At 66.3% G+C, this 18,138-nt stretch overlaps 3 protein-coding genes across 13 annotated transcripts in view; 1 reads left to right on the top strand and 2 right to left on the bottom strand.

Moving 5' to 3' along the window:
• Nucleotides 1–1,209: 1,209 nt before the first annotated feature.
• TEPSIN (TEPSIN adaptor related protein complex 4 accessory protein) lies at nucleotides 1,210–10,895 on the bottom strand. Of its 3 annotated transcripts, none has more exons than XM_059150148.1 (13): nucleotides 10,787–10,895; nucleotides 9,931–10,003; nucleotides 9,581–9,672; nucleotides 9,319–9,412; nucleotides 7,224–7,291; nucleotides 6,979–7,057; nucleotides 6,752–6,823; nucleotides 5,763–5,972; nucleotides 4,577–4,823; nucleotides 4,355–4,468; nucleotides 4,191–4,269; nucleotides 3,815–3,949; nucleotides 1,210–2,860 (listed from the first exon to the last, which is right to left on the bottom strand). In XM_059150148.1, the coding sequence occupies exons 1-13, from the start codon at nucleotides 10,832–10,834 to the stop codon at nucleotides 2,312–2,314; spliced, it is 1,860 nt and encodes a 619-aa protein (XP_059006131.1). In that variant the 5' UTR covers nucleotides 10,835–10,895; the 3' UTR covers nucleotides 1,210–2,311. The 3 variants fall into 3 exon arrangements, with proteins under 3 accessions (XP_059006131.1, XP_059006132.1, XP_059006133.1); XM_059150149.1 differs by having other exon boundaries at nucleotides 4,577–4,754; nucleotides 10,787–10,894; XM_059150150.1 differs by lacking the exon at nucleotides 6,752–6,823.
• NDUFAF8 (NADH:ubiquinone oxidoreductase complex assembly factor 8) lies at nucleotides 10,818–13,443 on the top strand. Of its 3 annotated transcripts, XM_059150153.1 has the most exons (4): nucleotides 11,117–11,275; nucleotides 11,422–11,532; nucleotides 12,781–12,913; nucleotides 13,199–13,443. In XM_059150153.1, the coding sequence occupies exons 1-3, from the start codon at nucleotides 11,192–11,194 to the stop codon at nucleotides 12,823–12,825; spliced, it is 240 nt and encodes a 79-aa protein (XP_059006136.1). In that variant the 5' UTR covers nucleotides 11,117–11,191; the 3' UTR covers nucleotides 12,826–12,913; nucleotides 13,199–13,443. The 3 variants fall into 3 exon arrangements, with proteins under 3 accessions (XP_059006135.1, XP_059006136.1, XP_059006137.1); XM_059150154.1 differs by lacking the exon at nucleotides 12,781–12,913; XM_059150152.1 differs by lacking the exons at nucleotides 11,422–11,532; nucleotides 12,781–12,913 and having other exon boundaries at nucleotides 10,818–11,275.
• Nucleotides 13,444–15,581: 2,138 nt separating this feature from the next.
• The window catches only part of SLC38A10 (solute carrier family 38 member 10), a 40,389-nt gene continuing 37,832 nt past the window's right edge, over nucleotides 15,582–18,138 (bottom strand). For all 7 annotated transcript variants that reach the window (XM_059150140.1, XM_059150145.1, XM_059150142.1 and 4 more), the window contains 2 exons: nucleotides 17,361–17,522; nucleotides 15,582–17,120 (listed from right to left, as the gene is read on the bottom strand). In XM_059150140.1, coding sequence (XP_059006123.1) covers nucleotides 16,075–17,120; nucleotides 17,361–17,522 — 1,208 coding nt within the window. In that variant the 3' untranslated portion in view covers nucleotides 15,582–16,074. The remainder of the gene's footprint in view (nucleotides 17,121–17,360; nucleotides 17,523–18,138) is intronic.

Raw genomic sequence — 18,138 nt, 5'->3', positions numbered from 1 at the left:
TACACATGGAACAGTCCTCGAGACTGACTATATATTCTGGGCCATGAAACAAACTTCAACAAAAGTTTCAAATCTTGAACAATAGAACTGAAGTTATAGAAAAAATGTTCTTACTATATCAGAATTAAAAGCATAACGGGAAAAAACACATTTAACAACCCAGTAGACAAAAAGACATTTCAAGGTGAATTAGAAAATATCCTGAACAAGTGAAAATTAAACTATTATCGAGCACTCCTGGTGGCTCGGTTGGTTAATTGTCCGACTCTGGATTTCAGCTCAGGTCATGATCTCAGGGTCGTGGGACTGAGCAGAGTCCGCCTGTCCCTCTCCTCCTGCTCCTCCCCTTGCTCTATGTTTAAAATAAATAAAAATCCTTCAAAAAATAATAAAACTATCGAAATTCATGGGATGTAATCAAAGCAGTGTCTTGGGAAAAACTTGTAGCATTAATATTTCCAATGTTAGAAAAATAATAAAGGTATTGGGGTGCCTGGGTGGCTCAGTCGGTTGAGTGGCTGCCTTTGGCTCAGGCCATGATCCCAGAGCCCTGCATCGGGCTACGTGCTCAGTGGGAGGCCTGCATCTCCCTCTCCCTGCTGCTCTGCCTACTTGCATTCTCTGTCAAATAAGTAATTAAAATCTTGAAAAAAAAAAAAAAAGAAAAATAAAGGTCTCAGATCAATGATCTAAGCTTCCACTTTAAAGAAACCAGAAAAAAAAGAAAAAATCCAAAACAGTAGGAAAGAAAATGTAGACAGCAATGAAATACAAAACATAAAAAAGGTAGGAAAAAGTAATACAAAGGTTTTGTTCTTGAAAAAAATATTACCTTCTAACCAGACTACCCAAGAGTGGGAAAAAGTCATCAACATGAGGAATAAGGATGGAACATCATTACAGACCCTACAGACAGCGTCTGTGCGACAGACCAACTCCCTGGAGGACAAGCTCCTGACCTTCACATGGGACGATAACCTGAAGGGCCCTTCACAGGCGACAGAAACTTCATTTCATAGTTGAAACCTCGCCATTAACATTAAAGAACCAGAACTCCGACCTGCGAGTCGCCCCCAGCACTTAAGGAAGAAGGAATCTGTCCTCCTGTCGGGCACGGGGGGGGGGGGGGGGGGGGGTCCTCTACGTGCAGCCTCCTTAATGCCGTTTCCCACGCATGCGCCCCGGGCAGGAGTAACAAGGCCAGGCAGCTCCGGGTGCACACCAGCGTTTACTTAGGACGTTTAGGTGTCGTGACCTCCCCGGGCAGTCAGTGGGAAGCAGCCACACGTGGCTCATTGAGTGACCGGACATCACAGACAGCACCCGCCTGCTTATAACCCCACAGGGGCAGGGGTCTGAGTTCAGAAATAAAGAGCCAAGCGGTGGTTCCAAACCCACACGAATCCTTGTTTCTGGGAGGCAGGTGCGGGTCTCCAGGGGACCTTGAGGTCCGGCATCGCCGAGGGTCTGCTGTAAGCCTGCCTGCTCTCCAGGGATCCGAGTCCAAACAGCTGGCCTCCGGCACAGGAGACATGTGATGGAAACTGAGGCAGCACCAGGCCCTCCTCTGCGGTCACTTGGAAGCAGTAGCAGCGTGGCAAGGGCTGTGGCCTGGGCTGTTCCCCCACCCGACGCGGCCCCCACAGAGGAGCCGGCCCCTCCTCTCCATGTGCCTGAGTGTGCTCTGAGGACCCAGGCAGGGTCCCCTCCTGTCCCCTCCAGGCAGGCCCTGCTGTGCCCTCTGCCCCACAGCTCCCCTTTCCCTTCCCTCTGGCCGCAGGGAGCAGGGCCCGTCGGCAGATGGGGCCAAACAGACGGGACTAACCCCCCAGGCAGATGGCTGCGTGCCGGGAGACCCAGCGTCCACACCCCAGCCGCCCATCTGACAAGCTGCTCCGCATCTACTTCTGCCTAGAACCCCACACGGCTCTCCCTGTGCGGCCACCACGCTCACAAGAAGGGCCCGTGTGTGAGGGCGTCCATGTTCCTCTGCAGGAAATCGGGGAGCCGGTCTTTGGGTTGGGAGCTGGCCCCTGTGGACTCCTTTGCACGTGCTGCCTGGCTCTGCCTGGCGCATCACCCAGGCTTGACCAGTGGCTCAGACTGGCTCGCGAGCCGCCAGCCCCACGTCTTCTGCGAGCGACAGGAAGCAGCCAGAGGGCGAGCAGGGTCCATAGCAGACGCCCAAGGGGAACCTCTCTTCAGTGGGACATGGGGACTGTGTGCAAACAGGGCAGTACGAAGTCACGGGGTCCTGGGAGTTACAGGGCAGGGGCAGTGAGGACCCCATGTGCAGCCCAGGCCGGCCAGGTCATGAGTTTAGAAACGGGAAAGCGGACGACTCTGGGCCAGGAGGCTCTCTCGCTGCCACCTTCTGTGACAACGTCCGCGGGGCCTGGGGGGCCTCTCCTGTGGTAGTCCCGGCCCCCACCAGGCGGGGACAAGCCACCAGCTCCATTCCGACGAACAAGGAGCTACAGCCACCACTGGCCGCCGGGCTCTGCAGGCCGTGGCCGGGCTCCCGGCTAAGTGCTGGTGATCCTTTTGGGGAGCCTGTGCCCAATGGGCTCCACTCAGAGGGGGCCCCCTGCTCTCTGGGACCTTTCAGTCTGGTCTCCGCCTCCCCAGACTCCCCGTGAACTGAGAGGGAGGAGCCATCCGAGGGAGGGGACCGCGCGGAGCTCTTGGGCGACAGGAGGGTGGGGCTCAGGGGCCGCAGGAAGGCTTGGCTCCCAGCAAAAGGCACAGCATCGGTCAGCAGGTCAGACGGGCCCATGGGGGCAGCAGCGGGGCCCAGCTCAGCCGGGGGCCTCCGGGCTGGGGGCCGCTGTCGGCAGGAGGCTTCGAAGTGCCTCAGGATCTGGACATGAAGGAAAGGGGACTGGCTGAGGGATCCCGTGCACCCCTGGGGCACAGAGACACCCCTCCCAAGCACTCCAGTCCTGAGAGCAGGCCGCTCGGCTGCCCACCCAGGCCTCCTCCTCCTGCTGCTGTCCCCCACCTGCTCCAACACCGGCCATGCCCTCTGCACCCACACATGGCCTGCCGACACAACCGACACTTCCCCCATCAGCGAACTCGCTGCGCGGAGCCAGCTCGGGGAGAGGCGGTCCCGTTGGGCGCCACGCCAGCCCGACACAGATGCCCTTCCCCACTGCTACACACAAGGCTTCCTCCTGCCTTCTCGTCCCCACAAACCCCACTATGACTGGGACTCAGATGTTGCTGGGTCACTGATTCTTTGCTGAAGGCCAGCAACTCCAGGTCTGAGTGTTCTGGGGCCACAGAGCAATGGAGAAGCCAGAGACGCCAACAGGCAGAGCAGCAGCCGGGGCCTGGCTGCAGGGGTGCTGCCCAGAAGCTCCCCAGAGAGTCAAGTGCCTTGCACACCATTCAGGCTTCAGTGGAAAAAGGACTCTGGGAGAACAAAACCATTTCTGCCCTCCAGGAGCCAGGGAGGGGTCTGGAAGCCAAGCATGGACCCGTGACCTGTGACCCAGGGCGGAGAACAGGAGCAAGCAAGGAGGGCTTCCCGCAGAAGGCCGGCCGCGAACCGAACCCAGTGGGAGGCGGGCTGCGTGCCCAGCAGAGCCGCTAAGCAGTAAGGCAGGTGAATGGACAGGTGAACGGGCAGGTTCCAGGCACCGGAAGAGGCTGGGGAGCTTGGAGTGCCAAGAGCCGGGAAGCCCAGCTGCCGCTCTAAGGGCGCGAGCTGTCCACACAGCAAGGAGCAGCTGGGACAGGCTGCCCAGGACAGGAGTGGGGCTGCCGAGGCACCCCCTTACCCGCCCTCTGCGCCCCGGCTGCCGCCCACCTTGGTGGCCTTGTTGGTCACAGGTCCCGGGCTGCCCGCACTGAGCTCCTGTAGCCGCGGCCGGGTGAGAAGCAGGATGTGCTCCTGGGAGAGCAGGTCGGTGTGCCCCAGAGATGCAATGGCGCCCAGCGCTCTCTGCCAGGCACACAGAAGGTCAGCACGGTCCCCCCCCCAGGACCCAGGGCCATCTGGCCAGCTCCCCTCCTCCTGGCCCAGCTGCGGCTCCCAGGCGGGGAAGCCCTGGGGCAGGCAGGCCACCCTGGAGTCCTGGGCTCACTTCCCCTCCTGCCCAGGTCAGACCCCCAGTGAGGAGGTGACCGGCTACCCTCGCCCGCCCCCCCACCCCCATCCGCACCCACCATGGGCAGGGCCTCACCATCTGCACGCACTCGCTGGTCCCGTCCAGGCGGCGGGTCAGCAGCTCCAGCACAGCCTCACAGTTGAGCAGCCCACACCTGCAGGGGGGCAGCCAGAAGGTGGGGCGCGGGGCCGGGGGGCTCGGGGCCGGGGGCCGGGAGCGGGGAATGGCAGGGGACTGACTCTTTGATGAAGCATTGGGCCTCCTCTCGGCTCAGAAAGGCACGTGGCCCACGCGTCACAGTCTGGACCAGGCTCCGCTCCTGCCGGCAGTCACTCGGGGACACGGCCTCCACCCTGTTGTGGGCACAGCGGTCCGGATCGGAAGGAGACCCCTCCAGGCCAGGACTCCCTGCGGGCCGGGACCCAGTAAAGGACCATGTTGGCCCTATGGTGCCCACTCACCGCTCTGCCAGGTCGCTGGGTGCCTGGCTGGCCGCCGAGGGGCTGTCACTGCCAGACCGACTGCCTGAGTCCGAGGCCTTGCTCGGCTCTCCGCTGTCCCGGGAGGACGTCTGCGAGCTGGAGCTGCTGTCTGGCTCGTCCCAGCCCCCTCCAGCCTGCCCAGGCTGGGGTCTCAGGACTGTGCGAGACGGGACTGGGGGTGAGATCGGGCGGCCTCTGACCTGCCTCACACGTCCCTCCCGGGCACCTGGACCAGGAAACCCAGGGAAGGGCCTGAGCTCCAGATAAACACCCGGCATGAGGTGATGTGGGACAGAGGGGGGCACCCCTCACATGGGTGGCTCAGGGTGGGGACCGCCAGCCTGGGACATGCCTGCCCTCGAGCCAGCTCACGCAGACCCAGCAGCGCCGGGCACCCGAGGCTGGAGGAGTGCTGGCCCATGGCAGGAGGTGCAGGGCCCAACAGGGCGGCACTCAATTCTCAGGGAGTCCTGACGCTGCCCTTCCAGACAGCAAAGCTCCCAGAAGGCTCTGCTACAGGCAGAGGGACCGATCACACTGACCCTTGTCCCAATGACATTCCTGGACACATACCCGGCTGTGACCCCTGGTGCCGCTGTCTACTCCCCGGGGTGGACGCTGGGGGAGTAGACGTGGATGCTGGCCCTGGCCGTGCACCCCTGCTGTCCCGGCTGAACCAGCAGCAACTGGGCTGGGGTCCCGGGTCTGTATCTGAGTGGGGGGAGGGGCTCAAGGGGCTCTAGGAGCCCCACCCGCTTTGGGACTGTAACACCGGAGCTCCCGGCAAGAGACTGGCAAAGCAGCATCTACATGCTGTGCATAACCTTTGTGTGACAGGGAAGCCACCGCAGAGACCACGGCAAACACGTGGCAGGCCAGTGGGAGGCTCTGCGGGGGGGGGCACATGCCCTTAGGAGCATCGGGTCACGTGCTGCCCGAGTCTTAGCCAGATTGGCACAGCAGAGTCCCCGCTCCACGCCGGGCACCTTCCACAGCCCCCACCTCGACTGCCCCTCCCGGAGCTGGGAACCCGTGGCTCTCACTAATAAAGGGGTCTCGCTCTCCGCACCCCATTGTCCCCTCTCTCCGCTCAGTGGACAGGGAAGGCCGGCTCACCCAGACCCCAGGAGGCCAGGAAAAGCCAGACCCCCCAAAGGAGTCTCACCACTTCCTCGGGCACCCGGGAGGGCACCAGAGAGCGGCTTCCCAGCACCCGGGCCCCCGTGGCTGGCTGAAAGTGTCACGGCCGGCTGGTAGGCATCTCCCCGCGGTAGGGAGCTCTGGGTGCGGGGGCTCTCGGGCCCAGGACGCACAGCGTTGGCCACCACCTCTGCAGCCTTCTGGATGGTGGAGAGGAAGGCTTCGCCCGCAGAGCCTGCAGCAGAGGGAGAGGAGGAGGGGGACGGCCCTTCTCGGTCCTGTCCCCCCGTGCTCGCCCACATTTCCTGAGGGCTGCCCTGCTCCCGCTCAGGGATCAAAAGGTGGAGACCTGAGCTGAAGTTACAGAGGAGAGGCTATGCAGGGGATCTGGGGCCTTCCGGACGCTTCCCTGGGGAATTCTGCTTCAGTGTATCCCCAGGCCCGATGGAGCCCGGGTGCTCCACAGCTTACAGCAGAACCACGGCCCTCAGTCCCCTCAACCTGTGTGGGAGCAGGGGACAAGGTGCTGCTCGTGCTGGAACTCACAAGCGTCACGGCGGCTCGGGCCCTGGCCCACGCGAATGCCCCACCGCGACCAACCCCGTCACCCCCGTGTCAGGAAGAGACAAGACCTCCAAGCAGGTCTGACATCAGGCTTCCCAAGCGCTGGGGGGAGTCTGAACCCCGGGACAAGAAAGGGTAGCACGTGGGCCACCACAGCTTCCACCCCAAACAGCACCACCCCCACTCGGGGTCGCCTCTGTCCCCGCCAGGCCCAGCACCCTGTGTCCTCCGGCCCTTGAAGGAGCCAAGGGCTGGGCGCCCACACATGCGACGGAGGCTCGGCCTGACGTCTTGCCTGCTGGCGCAGACCCGCCCTGCCTCCTTGCCCCGCAGGCCTGGGCAGAGAAGACCATGGACGCCAGGTACAGCAGCCCAGCAAGACCACCCTCCATGCCTCAGCAGGCCCAAGCTGCCAGGCACCCTGCACCCGAGAGCCCCCGCAGCACTCACCCACGTGGCCCCGTTCCTTGCTGTAGCCGAAGCCCTGGAGGGCGCTCTGGGGTCTGGACTGCGAGCCCATGCCTGTGGACGAGGCCCACGTCAGCCTCAAGTGTGGCCACCCACCCCCAGCCCTGCTCAGGGCAGCCAAGGACGTCAGGTGGGGAGGAGGGATCCCGAGGGACCCCGAGGGACCCCAGAGGGAAGACTCGGGGGCAGGGATGGACACAGTCGCCTACCCGCTGGAGGCAGGGCCCTGGGCGGCTGGGAGGGAGGTGGAGGCGACACGCTGTCAGAGAACAGGGCGCTCCCCAAGTCCTAGACGAGGAGAAGGGCGCTCAGTGCATGGGGTCTGGCTGCTGTCCCCCGTCCCCATGGTTCTCTGAGGACCAGCCCCGATCTGGTCCCACAGCAGGAGCAGAGCCAGGGCCCCGGGTGGTGGGAGGACGAGCTGTCCTGGGGCTGACCTGAGTCCTGGACTCACCTGGGCAGCCGCGCGCACCTTCTGGGACAAGCTGTTCCCATGGAGAGGATCCGGGGGCCCTGAGAACACTATGGGCAGAGCCAGAGTGACAGGGCTGAGTGGCTGGCCCCCAGGACACTGAGCCGCAGCCCATCCCAGCCCAGGCCACCCCCCATTGGTCCCTAGAGCTCTGAGCCCTGGCAGGTGACCCTGCACACCCAGGGTCCGATAAGCTTCCCAAAGCTCAGGTCTGTCCTCAAGTCCCCCACGTGATGCGGCTTCCTGGTCCAAGTCCCTACAGTGACACGGCTTCCTGGTCCCTACGGCAGCCACCAGCCTGGGGAACCCGCCACTCCCCAGAATACTGCTGCTCCTTGGTCCAAGCCTGGGAGCTCCCAGAGCCCCTTCTTCAGAACCCACTGCCCCAGGCTTCTTCTCAGAGCCACATCACCTTCCTGGCCCACGGAGGCCACACACCCGCGGCCCCGGCCGCCCCCTCGCACATGCACACAGCAGCCAGGCCCGCGTTGCAACCTGCAGAGCGCAGCACGGGGGCCCCTCTCCCCGACCCCACTGCTGTCGCTCTCAGCGGAGCCGCTGCACTGGCGGCCTAACCACCTCCCTCGACCCACTGTCCACCCGGAGAGAACACCAGTGAGTCCCATCCAATTCCAGCCCTGCAGGTCCCCCCGGGCTCAAGGGTCGAACCGGTCTTCATCACGGCCTCCAAGCTCTGCCTTCCCAGAAGCACCAGCCGCAGCAAACGAAATTTTCTTAGAAAAAATTAAACCACCCCAGGCTCCCCCTGTCTCCTCTGTCACAAACAGTCCACACCGGCCTGGTGCTGCCCGTCTCCGCCCTGGCAGGCGGCCCAGCGTGTGCACATATCAGCCCCTGGGCCCAGCCGAGACTGGCGGCCGGAAACTGAGCCACCAGTGGACAAGGGACAGCACCTGGCCCCTCCTGTGTGAGCCAAGGCGGTCCTCCGCGGCTCCCCTGCCCCAGAGCCACCGCTGGCCCAGCCCCACCTCCCCACGGCCAGTGGCACGGTCCCACGGTCCCACGGGGTCGACGCTAAGAGCACGGTGGACCGAGGCTGCTACGTGCTAGTCGCCCCGTGGAGAGAGACCGTGGTGCCAACAGAGAACCGCGGTCTGCCCACCCCCACCGGCCCCACCGAGCCGCTCTACCCATGCTCCGGGGGTGCAGGGCCCAGGTGATGACTCGCACGGGCCACGGTGCACTCCGCTGGGACCCACCAGCTGGCGAGAATCCCGGAGTGTGCTGTTTCTGTGCGCTAGTTCTCGGGAGCTCGCTGGGACCAGGACGAGCCCTGACGGACCCCTGGGGCAGTGTCTGGTTTTGTGCGGTGATGCTCTCTCGGGCGCCAAGCACCTACCCGCACCCAGCCCTGCCTTCAGTGAAGGGCCGACAGTGGTTTCGGGGCGGGGGTGTACCCCAGCACCTGGCAGGTAGGACGTGCTCCCTAACTGCTGAGGGTCCCCTGTGAGCACCAGGTGGCCCAGAGCAACTCAGTCCCCCTCCCTGGTGCTCCCTCTCGTGGACTGCTCGGTGGGCAAGGCTCTCACTTCGATTCATTCAGGCCATGTGCTGGGGTCTGTGTCCCCAAGACCACCCAGGGCTCCTGCCTTAACGGAGGGGAAGGTCTCAGGCCGCATCCCCCCAGGTCCTGCTTAAGGAACAAGACACGTGACAGCGCCCGGCCTGAGCGGGGGTGGCGGTGAGACATGCATTTAGACCCCAACAGGCCCGAGCCCCACCTCCCTGATGGCCTCCCACAGACCTCCTGAAGCAGAAGCTCACGGTGCTCCCCGTCCCGGGCCCTGGGGAGGAGACCGAGCCCGTGACACCGGGAGGCGGTGCTGATCCCCTGTGGTGTGCCAGGCCCCAGAACAGGCAAAACAGCTCTGGGCCGCCAAGGCGTGGCCGGGCATGCGGGCAGAAACGGGCCACTGTGCCCCGTGCTGCCGTGATGGCCAGAAGGGGAAGGCGCGGGACAGAGAAGGTGGCAGCTGGGGCATGGGGTGCAGGCGAGAAGGCTTGAGCTGTGTGGGGTAGGGGGGACCCTGGCTGCCCGGCCCCCGGCCCCCAGTACCTGCGGCTTCCTGGATGAAAGCCGGGTTGCGTTTGAGGATAAGCAGGGACGCCGCGGAGCCGTGGGCACACAGGTGGAGCAGGATCTTCAGCACCTGGAGGGCAGTCACGGGGGCAGCACCGGAGGGCAGTCACGGGGGGGGGGGGGGGGGGGCGGGGGCAGCCGGCACTCGTCCTGCTGCGGCCTCCTGCCCCGCCAGCCACTGGCGGGTGCTGGGGCCCCGACCCCGGGGAGGGTCTGCGGGGGCCGCGCAGGGGCTCACCTTGAGCTTCACGCGGCCGGAGCCGCTGTGCAGACGGTTCAGAAGGTACTCCAGGAGGCACTGGCTGCTGCCCAGGGACTCGTGGGAGATCTCTGGGAGGTGCTTGGGTTAGGGACGGAGCGCGCCGAGCCCGGGCCACGCTAGGGCCTGGCTGGGGAGAGAACCCGGCCTTCCCGCCACCGGGCTTCCCAGGAGCCCTCCCACCAACACCACCCGGCCCTGGTTTCCAGAGCTCGGGGCTTGGGGACCTCCTGAACCCCGGGGGCGTCCTAATGTGGCTTCGGGCCCCACACTAGTCTCCAGGGTAGAGGACGGGCCGGGGCCCCGCGTGTGGGCACAAGGAAGGATACTAGCGATCTCCTCGAACAAGTAGCCGGGACACGGGACATCGTCGTCGGACGTTCCCTTCAGCAGGACCGGGAGCTGGGAGGGAGCGAGAGCCCCTGAGCGCGCGGCGGGACGGAAGCAAGGCCGGTCCCCACCCGGCCGCCGCGGGGCGCGGGCGGGACGGAAGCCTCCGGGGCCCGCGGCCCGAGCAGCGCCCGCACTGCGCTTACTGGGGACAGCCACGGCCGCTGTCCCGAGCCCCGAACAGGTGCGTGGAAAGCGCGGGAGGCTGCGGACGTGCCCTCCTCACGCACCAGCCCGCCAAGGGGGAGCCGCAGAGGCCCGGGGAAGCGTGAGGCGCGCGGCCCAGAGCGGGAGCGGACGGCCCGGCCCCGCGGACAGCGCCGGGGAGCGCCGCGGGCCGCCGCCAACCGGCCTCGTCCCGGCGCGAGGCGCAGGCCCCCGCGCGCGCGACCGTCACCCCGGTCTCTGCAGGGCAGGGCCGATGGTCGAGGCCCCGAGGCCGTCCCCGGGAGCTGCCCCCGGGCCGGCGCGGGACGGGCCCTGACCCGCACCCAGCTGCCCAGCCCGCTGCCCCTCGGTCCTCCCGGCGCGGACACGCCCGGCGCAGGTCCGGCGGGGCCGCTCCCCGGGGCTGCGCTTCCGCAAAACCAGGAAGCCAGACCCCGGGCCTCCGGCCGCCGCTCCCGCTCGGTTCTGGCCCCGCGGCCGCACCGTCCCGCGTGGCTCGGACCCTGCCCACGCCGCGGCCGTGGAGGCGGAGAGGGCCGAGGGGAGCGGCGGGGTCGCCGAGCCCCGGAGGACGCCCCGACGGGGGCCGAGCGGGCGCAGGGCGGAGCCGCGGTCGCCCGCACTTACCCGCTGCAGGAAGCTCAGACGGTCCCGCAGCAGCGGCGCGGCCGCCATGTTGCCGGTCACCGTCCGGCCCCGCCCGCGGCCACGGTCCCGGACCCCCTCCAATCAGCGCGCGCGCCTGGCCCAGATGGCCAATCGCTCGCGCAGGGCGGGGCCCTGCGCCGAGCCGACAGATAACTTGAGCCTGAGCCAATCTGAAGTCCCAATCCAAGACAGACAAATCCAAGAGCCACTTGCAGAGCTCGGCCAGACCCGACACCGCCCCGGAAAAGGGGCGGGCACTGAAGCCTGGCCAATCAAGAACCGCAGGGACGGTTGCGGGCGGAAGGCGCGCCTATCGAGCCGCCGGACGCCGGAAGAGGACGGGCCCAAGATGGCGGCGCCCAGAGGTGCCGGGAGGAACCGCTCATGTCGGGGAACGGAGCGGTGTGGGGGCGCGTGCGAAGCCGCCTCCGCGCCTTCCCCGAGCGCCTCGCAGCCTGTGGGGCCGAGGTGAGGAGCTGCCGGGCGGGGCAGTGCCTACGGGACGGGGAGGGCCCGCGCGGGCAGGGCGGTGACCGGCGGGGCGCGGGGTCTGCCCCGGGAGACGGGCGGGCGCGGGGCCTCCGCGATCCTCGCCCGTCCCCGCCCGCCCACAGGCCGCGGCCTACGGCAGGTGCGTGCAGGCGTCCACGACCCCCGGCGGCCGCCTGACGAAGGATCTGTGCGCGCGGGAGTTCGAGGCCCTGCGGAGCTGCTTCGCCGCCGCGGTAGGTGGGCTCGCCCCGGTCCTCTGCCTCCCCGACCGCCGCGCGGGGGCCCGCAGGCCTGCCTTCCCTGGCCGGGCGTCGGGCGCCGGACCTCGTGTGCCCGCGCCTGTCGTGGGAGGCGGACGGCAGCCCCCGCGCGCGGATGCCGGTGCGGGGCGCGCGCGGAGAGCGCCTGGAGCCCGTGGTGTCCAGAGGAGCCCCGGGCGCCCCGCACCCGCGGTCTTCGCTTCGCGGGCGCTGAGCGCCGCACGGGTGTGCTGGGCGCGCGGCTGCAGCCCCGAAGCCCGCGGAGGACGTCGCTGCCCCGACAGCCCCAGGGGCACGCGCAGGTCACTCTGCTGGGCCCCGGAGGGCGCCGTGGTGGCACCCGTCGGCGCCTCTCTTGGTTGGGACTCTGCGCGCTCAGCGGCTCGTCCCTTCTGTTTCCGAGGCGTTTGGTGATCCCAGGGGTCAGGTGGGAGCCGTGAGTCTGAAGGTCACCAGCCCCGCGCGAGGGAAGACCTAGCGCCCGCACGTCTTCCTGAAGGGTGCGGCAGGTCGCGTCGGAGGAGCTGCAGACGCACGCAGGGAGCCGGGCGGGGGGCCAGAGGGCGTGAGGAGGGGCTGCCTGCCTGCCGCGCGGGTCCTGGGCTGGTGCCCCCTGCGTTGGGTCGGGGTTGGGCCGTGATGTTCTCCGGAGCTGCTGGGGAGAGACCTGGACCACAGACGGGGCAGTTGGGTGAGCAGGAATTAGGGCTGCTGAGGCCATTTCCCAGCATTCCAGGGTCCCCGAGCAGACCGGCTTCCCGCGGCTTGGCCACTCCTCCAGGGAGAGGACAGCGGACAGGGCTCGTGCTGCCTTCCCCGGGGACCTCCCTGTGATCATAACGGCCGCTCGCTCTGGGCTTGTCCTGCCCCCATCCCTGGTCAGCCCTTGTCACCAGCCACAGGTCTGACGTGGGTCATTCATCCAGGGTCCCACCTGTCGTCTCGGTGGCTTCTCGTGGTACAGCCCTCCCCAGAGCACAGGGGTCACTGCTTGGAAGAACTTAGGTGTGAGACGAGGACCGGCCGTGATACTTACAGGTGTTCGGGACGGCCTTCTGTGCTGGGCAGTTCCCCGTTCCAGGCGTCTGCACTCGCCTTTGCTCTGGTCCCGCAGAGGTCCCCACACTCGGTGCCCCACGCTCGGGAGCTGTTCCAGGCGCCAGCGTGACGGAAGAGGACAGGCTCGGGGACTAGTGCCTGACCTGAGTGTTTCTCTCACAGACGTGCCCCTTCTGCCGGACTCCACGGCACTTGGGAGCAGCGTGAGAGGCAGAAAGGGCGGCGGGCTCCCGTCCAGCGCGTCCCGGGAGCCCTGTCTCGGGCGAGTGTTCAGCGCTTGGCTGCAGCCTTCTCTGTAAGCAGCTCTGCTGCCTCGGAGCACCGGCCCGGGGTGTCCGGGCCGCGGCATCTGCACAGGGCCTGGTCCAGGGGGCGTGGCTTTGGGGGCGCCCGTCTGGAGCAGGTGGAGCGTGGCCCGTGGCAGCTGGGAGCGCCCACGCCCCCTGCTAGGCATCCCTGTCCCCGGCGCCGGTGGCCAGGCTCTCGGGAAGGTAGTGGCTGCAGACAGCGTTTGGTGGGCGGTTTCCTTACTCCGCAGCCTCATCTCAGTCCCGTTCACAGCAAACCCTTTTCCTTCCAGGCCAAGAAGAGCCCGAGGGGAGGCCTTTAGGATGGACGAGCCCGCACGGCACTTCCGTCTGCTGCCCCAGGGAGCAGAGCCCGGCGGCGCCCACGGCCCCAAAGGGCAAACGGCGGAAACACCCGAAGCGCTCAGAGCCGAGAGGACTGGGGCAGGGGGCGAACTGGTGCTCCTGCGCCGCGCGTGTGAGGGTTCGGGTTAGCGTGAGACCCTGGGAAGCCACAATAAAGAGCAGGCGGACCGCACCAGAGGCTGTTCTGTCGTGTGCGCAGAGGACCCTGGGCCGTGGGGACGCGCCGCTCAGGATGGTCACTTTTTGGAGAATTTTCATCTAAAACACCTTACCTGAGCCTGACCGGGGCAGCAGATGCAGCTGCCGCTTTACAGGCTGTGCCAGAGCCAATGTCCAGCCACCACGAGGGAAAGAGCCATGGGTAGGGAAAGCCACTCAGGCGGTTTTTCTGGACTTGGAAGCAAAAAAGGAGGGGCTGCCCTTCTAGAGGCGCCAGCCAGCCGAGGGAGGGTCTGGCTTAGGAACCCAGCGGCAGTGACACTGTGTGGGGCACCTGTCCTTCCGCAGCCCCCCCAGGTCAGAGCCCGAGCCCTCCGGACAGTCCCGGTCCAGCACCCCAGCCCTGCCACCTAAGAATGAAATCAGGCGCAATCCAGGGATTCCACAGGTCCAGAGCGCCGCCTGCTGGACGCTTGGGGACTGTGCTCCAGGAGCCTGGAGGTCACCTTTCCCTTGGGGTCCACAGCCCCTGGCCTGCCAGAGTCCAGCATCCATGCACTGATGGGGGGCGGTCGCGCCCTGACCCCACACACACCGAGGGCCAGAGCAGGAAGGGGTGGGCCTGGGAGCCCAGCGCTCCTCACCACGACTCTCCTCCCTCCTGTGGCCTTGAGGGTGGGCTTTTCCAGACCCTCACACTCTCCACTCTGACCTTTGGCTGCCTCTTGTGGGGAGCACATGGGTCTCTGCTGGGCACACTGGCTCCAAGCCACTTCTGGAACAGTCCTGCCAGGTGCCCTCCTGCCCCCATGTCTCCTAGCTCTAGTCCAACCTGTGTCCCCCCCTTCAGGCCACACACCCACCCCCCTTCCATGTTCCTTGGCCTTCGTCCTTATTTTCTGACTGAGGGAAATGCCACAAACTGGTGTCTGGATGCAGCCATTCCTGCAGCCCCCTTACCGCACGCAACTCTGTGTGCCTCGCTGCCCCGGGGTCCATCCTCACTCCCACCTACCTCCAGTCGCTGGCCCTGCCCTAGAACAGGAGCCCACAGGCAAGATCCTACCCGTCGCCCAGGGCAACTACCCAGCAGGAGGGTCACCCGCTGGCGGCTGTGCTTCCGGTGCTCGCCTGGCGCGCTCCCTGCACCTGTCAGTCTTGGCACCCGTGGTCTGGGGTCAGAAGCAAACGACAGTCCCAGCCCCTCCAGCTCCCTGTGATCCTGGCAAGGCGACCTCACCCTGAGGTCCTGGGTCCTTCCCTGAGGGGGTGAACACTGGGGAGGCTGGGAGAGTGTGTACTGGGACGAAGACCTCAAGTGTCCAGGGGAGCGGGGACTGGGTCCCCCACTCTGAGGAGGACGGGACCTTGCAGATTGCAGGAGGATGGCCTGACGTCCAGAAGACACGAACGTCGGGTCAAGGTAAGAGATCCAGGTAAATGCGTCCAGAAATACACCCCACTCTAAAAAGTGGAGTTCTGACCTCGGGGAAACATCCAGAAGGCGTTTTCCCAGTGAGCAGCGTTTGTTGGCAATTGTTCTTACCTAAGCACAGGAAGCACCCCAAGACCCACCCCCCTCTCCGGGGCTTTCCGCAGCAGGAGCAGTGTCCGTCGGCTCCAGTCTCCCTAGCACCAGCTCCTGGGGTCAGGAGGAAGCCCCTTGGCCTTTTGGTACTTGTTTCTAGTCGTCAGGCTGTCCGAGGACACGGGACTACGATAAACAATGTCATTTCAAAGGCGCAGGGGAAGTCGAGGCCAGAAGCCATGGCTGGAGCTGCCGGGCAGCTGTGGTCCTTCACGCGCCCGGGCCCCTCTGGCCAGAGCCCGCCAGCAGCCACACCTGGGGCCCCTGGCAGCGGGGTCTGGAGCGCTCGCTGCCCTCGGAGCGCGAGGCGAGCTGGTGAGAGCCCTGGGCTTGCGGGTGGACAGCCCACCACGGCCACACCTGCCCGTTGGCCTCGGCCAGGGGGGCGACCATCGGCTCTCCCGTTCTTGAAAATGGGACACCACAAACACCCCCCAGCTGCTCGCAGGGTTGTTGGAGGCCTCGCTGCATCGGGCTTCCCCGCCCCCCGAGGTCTGGTCCACAGGCGGCCTCACGACCACCAGCACAGCGGACACCAGCCTCATGGACTGGACACCGGGACGTTTCTAATTTGTAAACAACTTTATGGTTTAGAAAAGCAGAGGGAGCGTGGAGAGCAGAGGGGCTGTGACGGGGGCCGAGGCGGGCACGCAGGCGGGCGGCTCTGACCCTTGAGACACCCGTAGCCATGAAGCTGCGTCCGGCGAGGAGGTGAGCGTGGGCTGAGCTCGCTCCGGTTCTCTGCAACCCTCGCAACGTCTCGCGACGACTGGAGAAAGCGGGAGCCTGGCGTGCAGCGGGCTCTCACGGCAGCCCCTGTCCGTATCAGGGCCACGCTCCCCAGCCGGCCGCTGCGTCATCTGGGTCTGCCGAGCTCGGTCACTCGGACAAGCTGAAGATGCGGGACGGAGAAGGCACAGGCCACCTGGACAGCGAGGCTGCGGTGACAGGCCACTGAGACCCCCAGCCACAGCATGACTCTCACTCTGCACCCATGTGGCCTCTGCACAGCTGGCTGAGACCCACCAACGGAGGACAGCAGCCGCTGGTGGCCACTCAGGGCTCCTCTGGGGCTCCCACCAGCTGCTTTACCTGGCGGCCGTGGACCACCCACAAGGCACCCCCCGCGGCCTGGTGTAGCTGGGTCTCCAGCGCACGACGGAGGTCATTGACCTGCACGTCCGGGAGAGGGTTAAAGCTGATGATGACCCTGTCCCTTGGGGCCGGGTCCCCGCCTGCCCCAGGAGCCACATCCCGCCGTCTCCTCCTAAGGTCAGAACCGGCCTGGACTTTGAGGTCTCGGTTGGCTTTGGCATGGTCTAGCTTCTGAGCCCCAGGGATGGGCCCCGGATCAGGGTTCTGCCTCCGCTCCGGCTCCTGGACGGCAGTGTCCTCCCCCAGAGCAAGTGCACGGTCCCCGGCGACAGCCTCCTTTCTGGCCTCCAGGTGAGCGCCCTGCTGCCCACCCTGAGTCCCAACAGAAACAGCCCGGTGTTCCAGCTGCCGAATCTCAGCCTGGGCCCCGGGGGCTGCTCCTCCTGACCTGCTGGGCAGGCCTGCGGGTCCCCGGCCTTGGCTCACCGGCTGGGACCTCACATGAGGGTCGCCATTCTCCCTCGCCCCCAGCACATCCGCTTCCTGGGCACTGGCACTGGGGGCCACCTCTTTCCGGGATTTCTTCCTTTCGTGGGAGCTTCTGCCGAAAGTGTCCTGTTCGGGCAGCTCACCAGCAACAGGCTTCTCTGGGCTCTTGGGCCCCTCGGCAGGGTCCGGCACGGGCACCCGCTCCGGCATGCCAGCGCCAGCTGCCTGGGCCACAGCGCCCTGCTGGCCTTCCCTCGGCTCAGCCTGGGCCGCCCGGGGCTCCGTGTCGGCAGCGCCAGGAGGACCCGCTGGAGCTCTGCCTACAGCCGCCTTGGGCTCCGACTTGGGCTCCTCCAAGGCGCCCGGGCCGTGGCCCTGGGGTGGAGCGGGGAGACGCCCGGGGGCTCCGAGTGCAAGTTCCACAGGCTGCTGCGGGGGATGGTCCGCGGTCTGCCCCTCCTGGGTCTCCTGCTCCTTCCCTCTGGGCGCCGGCACCCCAGGCTCTGGCTGCGCTTCGGCTGCAAATGAAGTCAGTCGCCAACTGAACCACGGGAGCAAACGGAAGCTACCAACACGGGGCTAGAAAGGTGAACTGGCCGGCAATTAAACATGAGCCAGAACTTTGCCCAGCAGGACCCCAGGCCCCAGAGCCCCAGCCAGCCCCGGCCCCACGGAGTCCCCAGGAGACGCCACGGGCAGCCACGCGTTCGGTGATGACCCCCGGTGATGACCCCCGGCCCGATGGGGCCCTGACTTGCCGTCCTCGCCGTCCTGCCTCTGCTGGCGGATCTCCTTGTGCTGCTCCTCGATCACCGCGAGCAGCTTCTCCTGCTGGTCCAGGAGCCGCTTCTGCTGCACCTGCTGCTCCTTGATCACCTGCAGGAGGACCGCGTGGTCCAGCATCTCCGCCCGGCCGGCTTCTGTGGAGGGGAGAACGCACACTCGGAGCCTGCCCCGTCTGCGCAGGCGCTGGGCCGGGTGGAGGGCAGAGGGACGCGGGGCGCCGGCGCCGGCTTGCCTGGGGGCTCTCCCCGGGATGCCCTTCGCTCGCACGGGCTCACACGGGCCTGAGGTTTGGGACACGCCCAGCAGGGGCCCAGCTGCTCAGATGGCCGCCCCCTGGGACTAGACGCCGAGAGAAGCTATAGGGGAGGTCTGTGCCGTGGGAATGCTGCCGTGCCCTGGGCTAGGGCGCGCCGAGCTACAGACTGCTCTAAAAACAGAATCCCAGAACCGTGAGGAAGTTTCCTCCAAGGTGAGAATTTAGGAAACAAACAGAACGGTCTTTCCCGCAGAGACAAGAAAGAAAGGGACCCTCCGTGAGGCAGAGGCTGGCTGCCGACACCCACAGGGCCCTGACCCCACTCCTGACCACCGCCCGGGAGACTGGCTGCGGGCAGGCGCGGAGGGAGGTGGGCCGGGGGGAGGCCGCGCAGCAGGCGTGCGTCCGAGGACCCGCCCGGCTCCCCATGCCCCCAACCCAGAATGTGGGCCCAGGAAGAGGCCCCGAGTCTGAGCCTGCAGCCGGCTGCGGCC

Source organism: Mustela lutreola, chromosome 15 (assembly GCF_030435805.1).
Source record: "Mustela lutreola isolate mMusLut2 chromosome 15, mMusLut2.pri, whole genome shotgun sequence".
In the NCBI taxonomy this organism is placed as follows: Eukaryota; Metazoa; Chordata; class Mammalia; order Carnivora; family Mustelidae; genus Mustela; species Mustela lutreola.
Note: the sequence above shows the minus strand (reverse complement) of the source record. Positions and strands in the feature narration are given on the sequence as shown.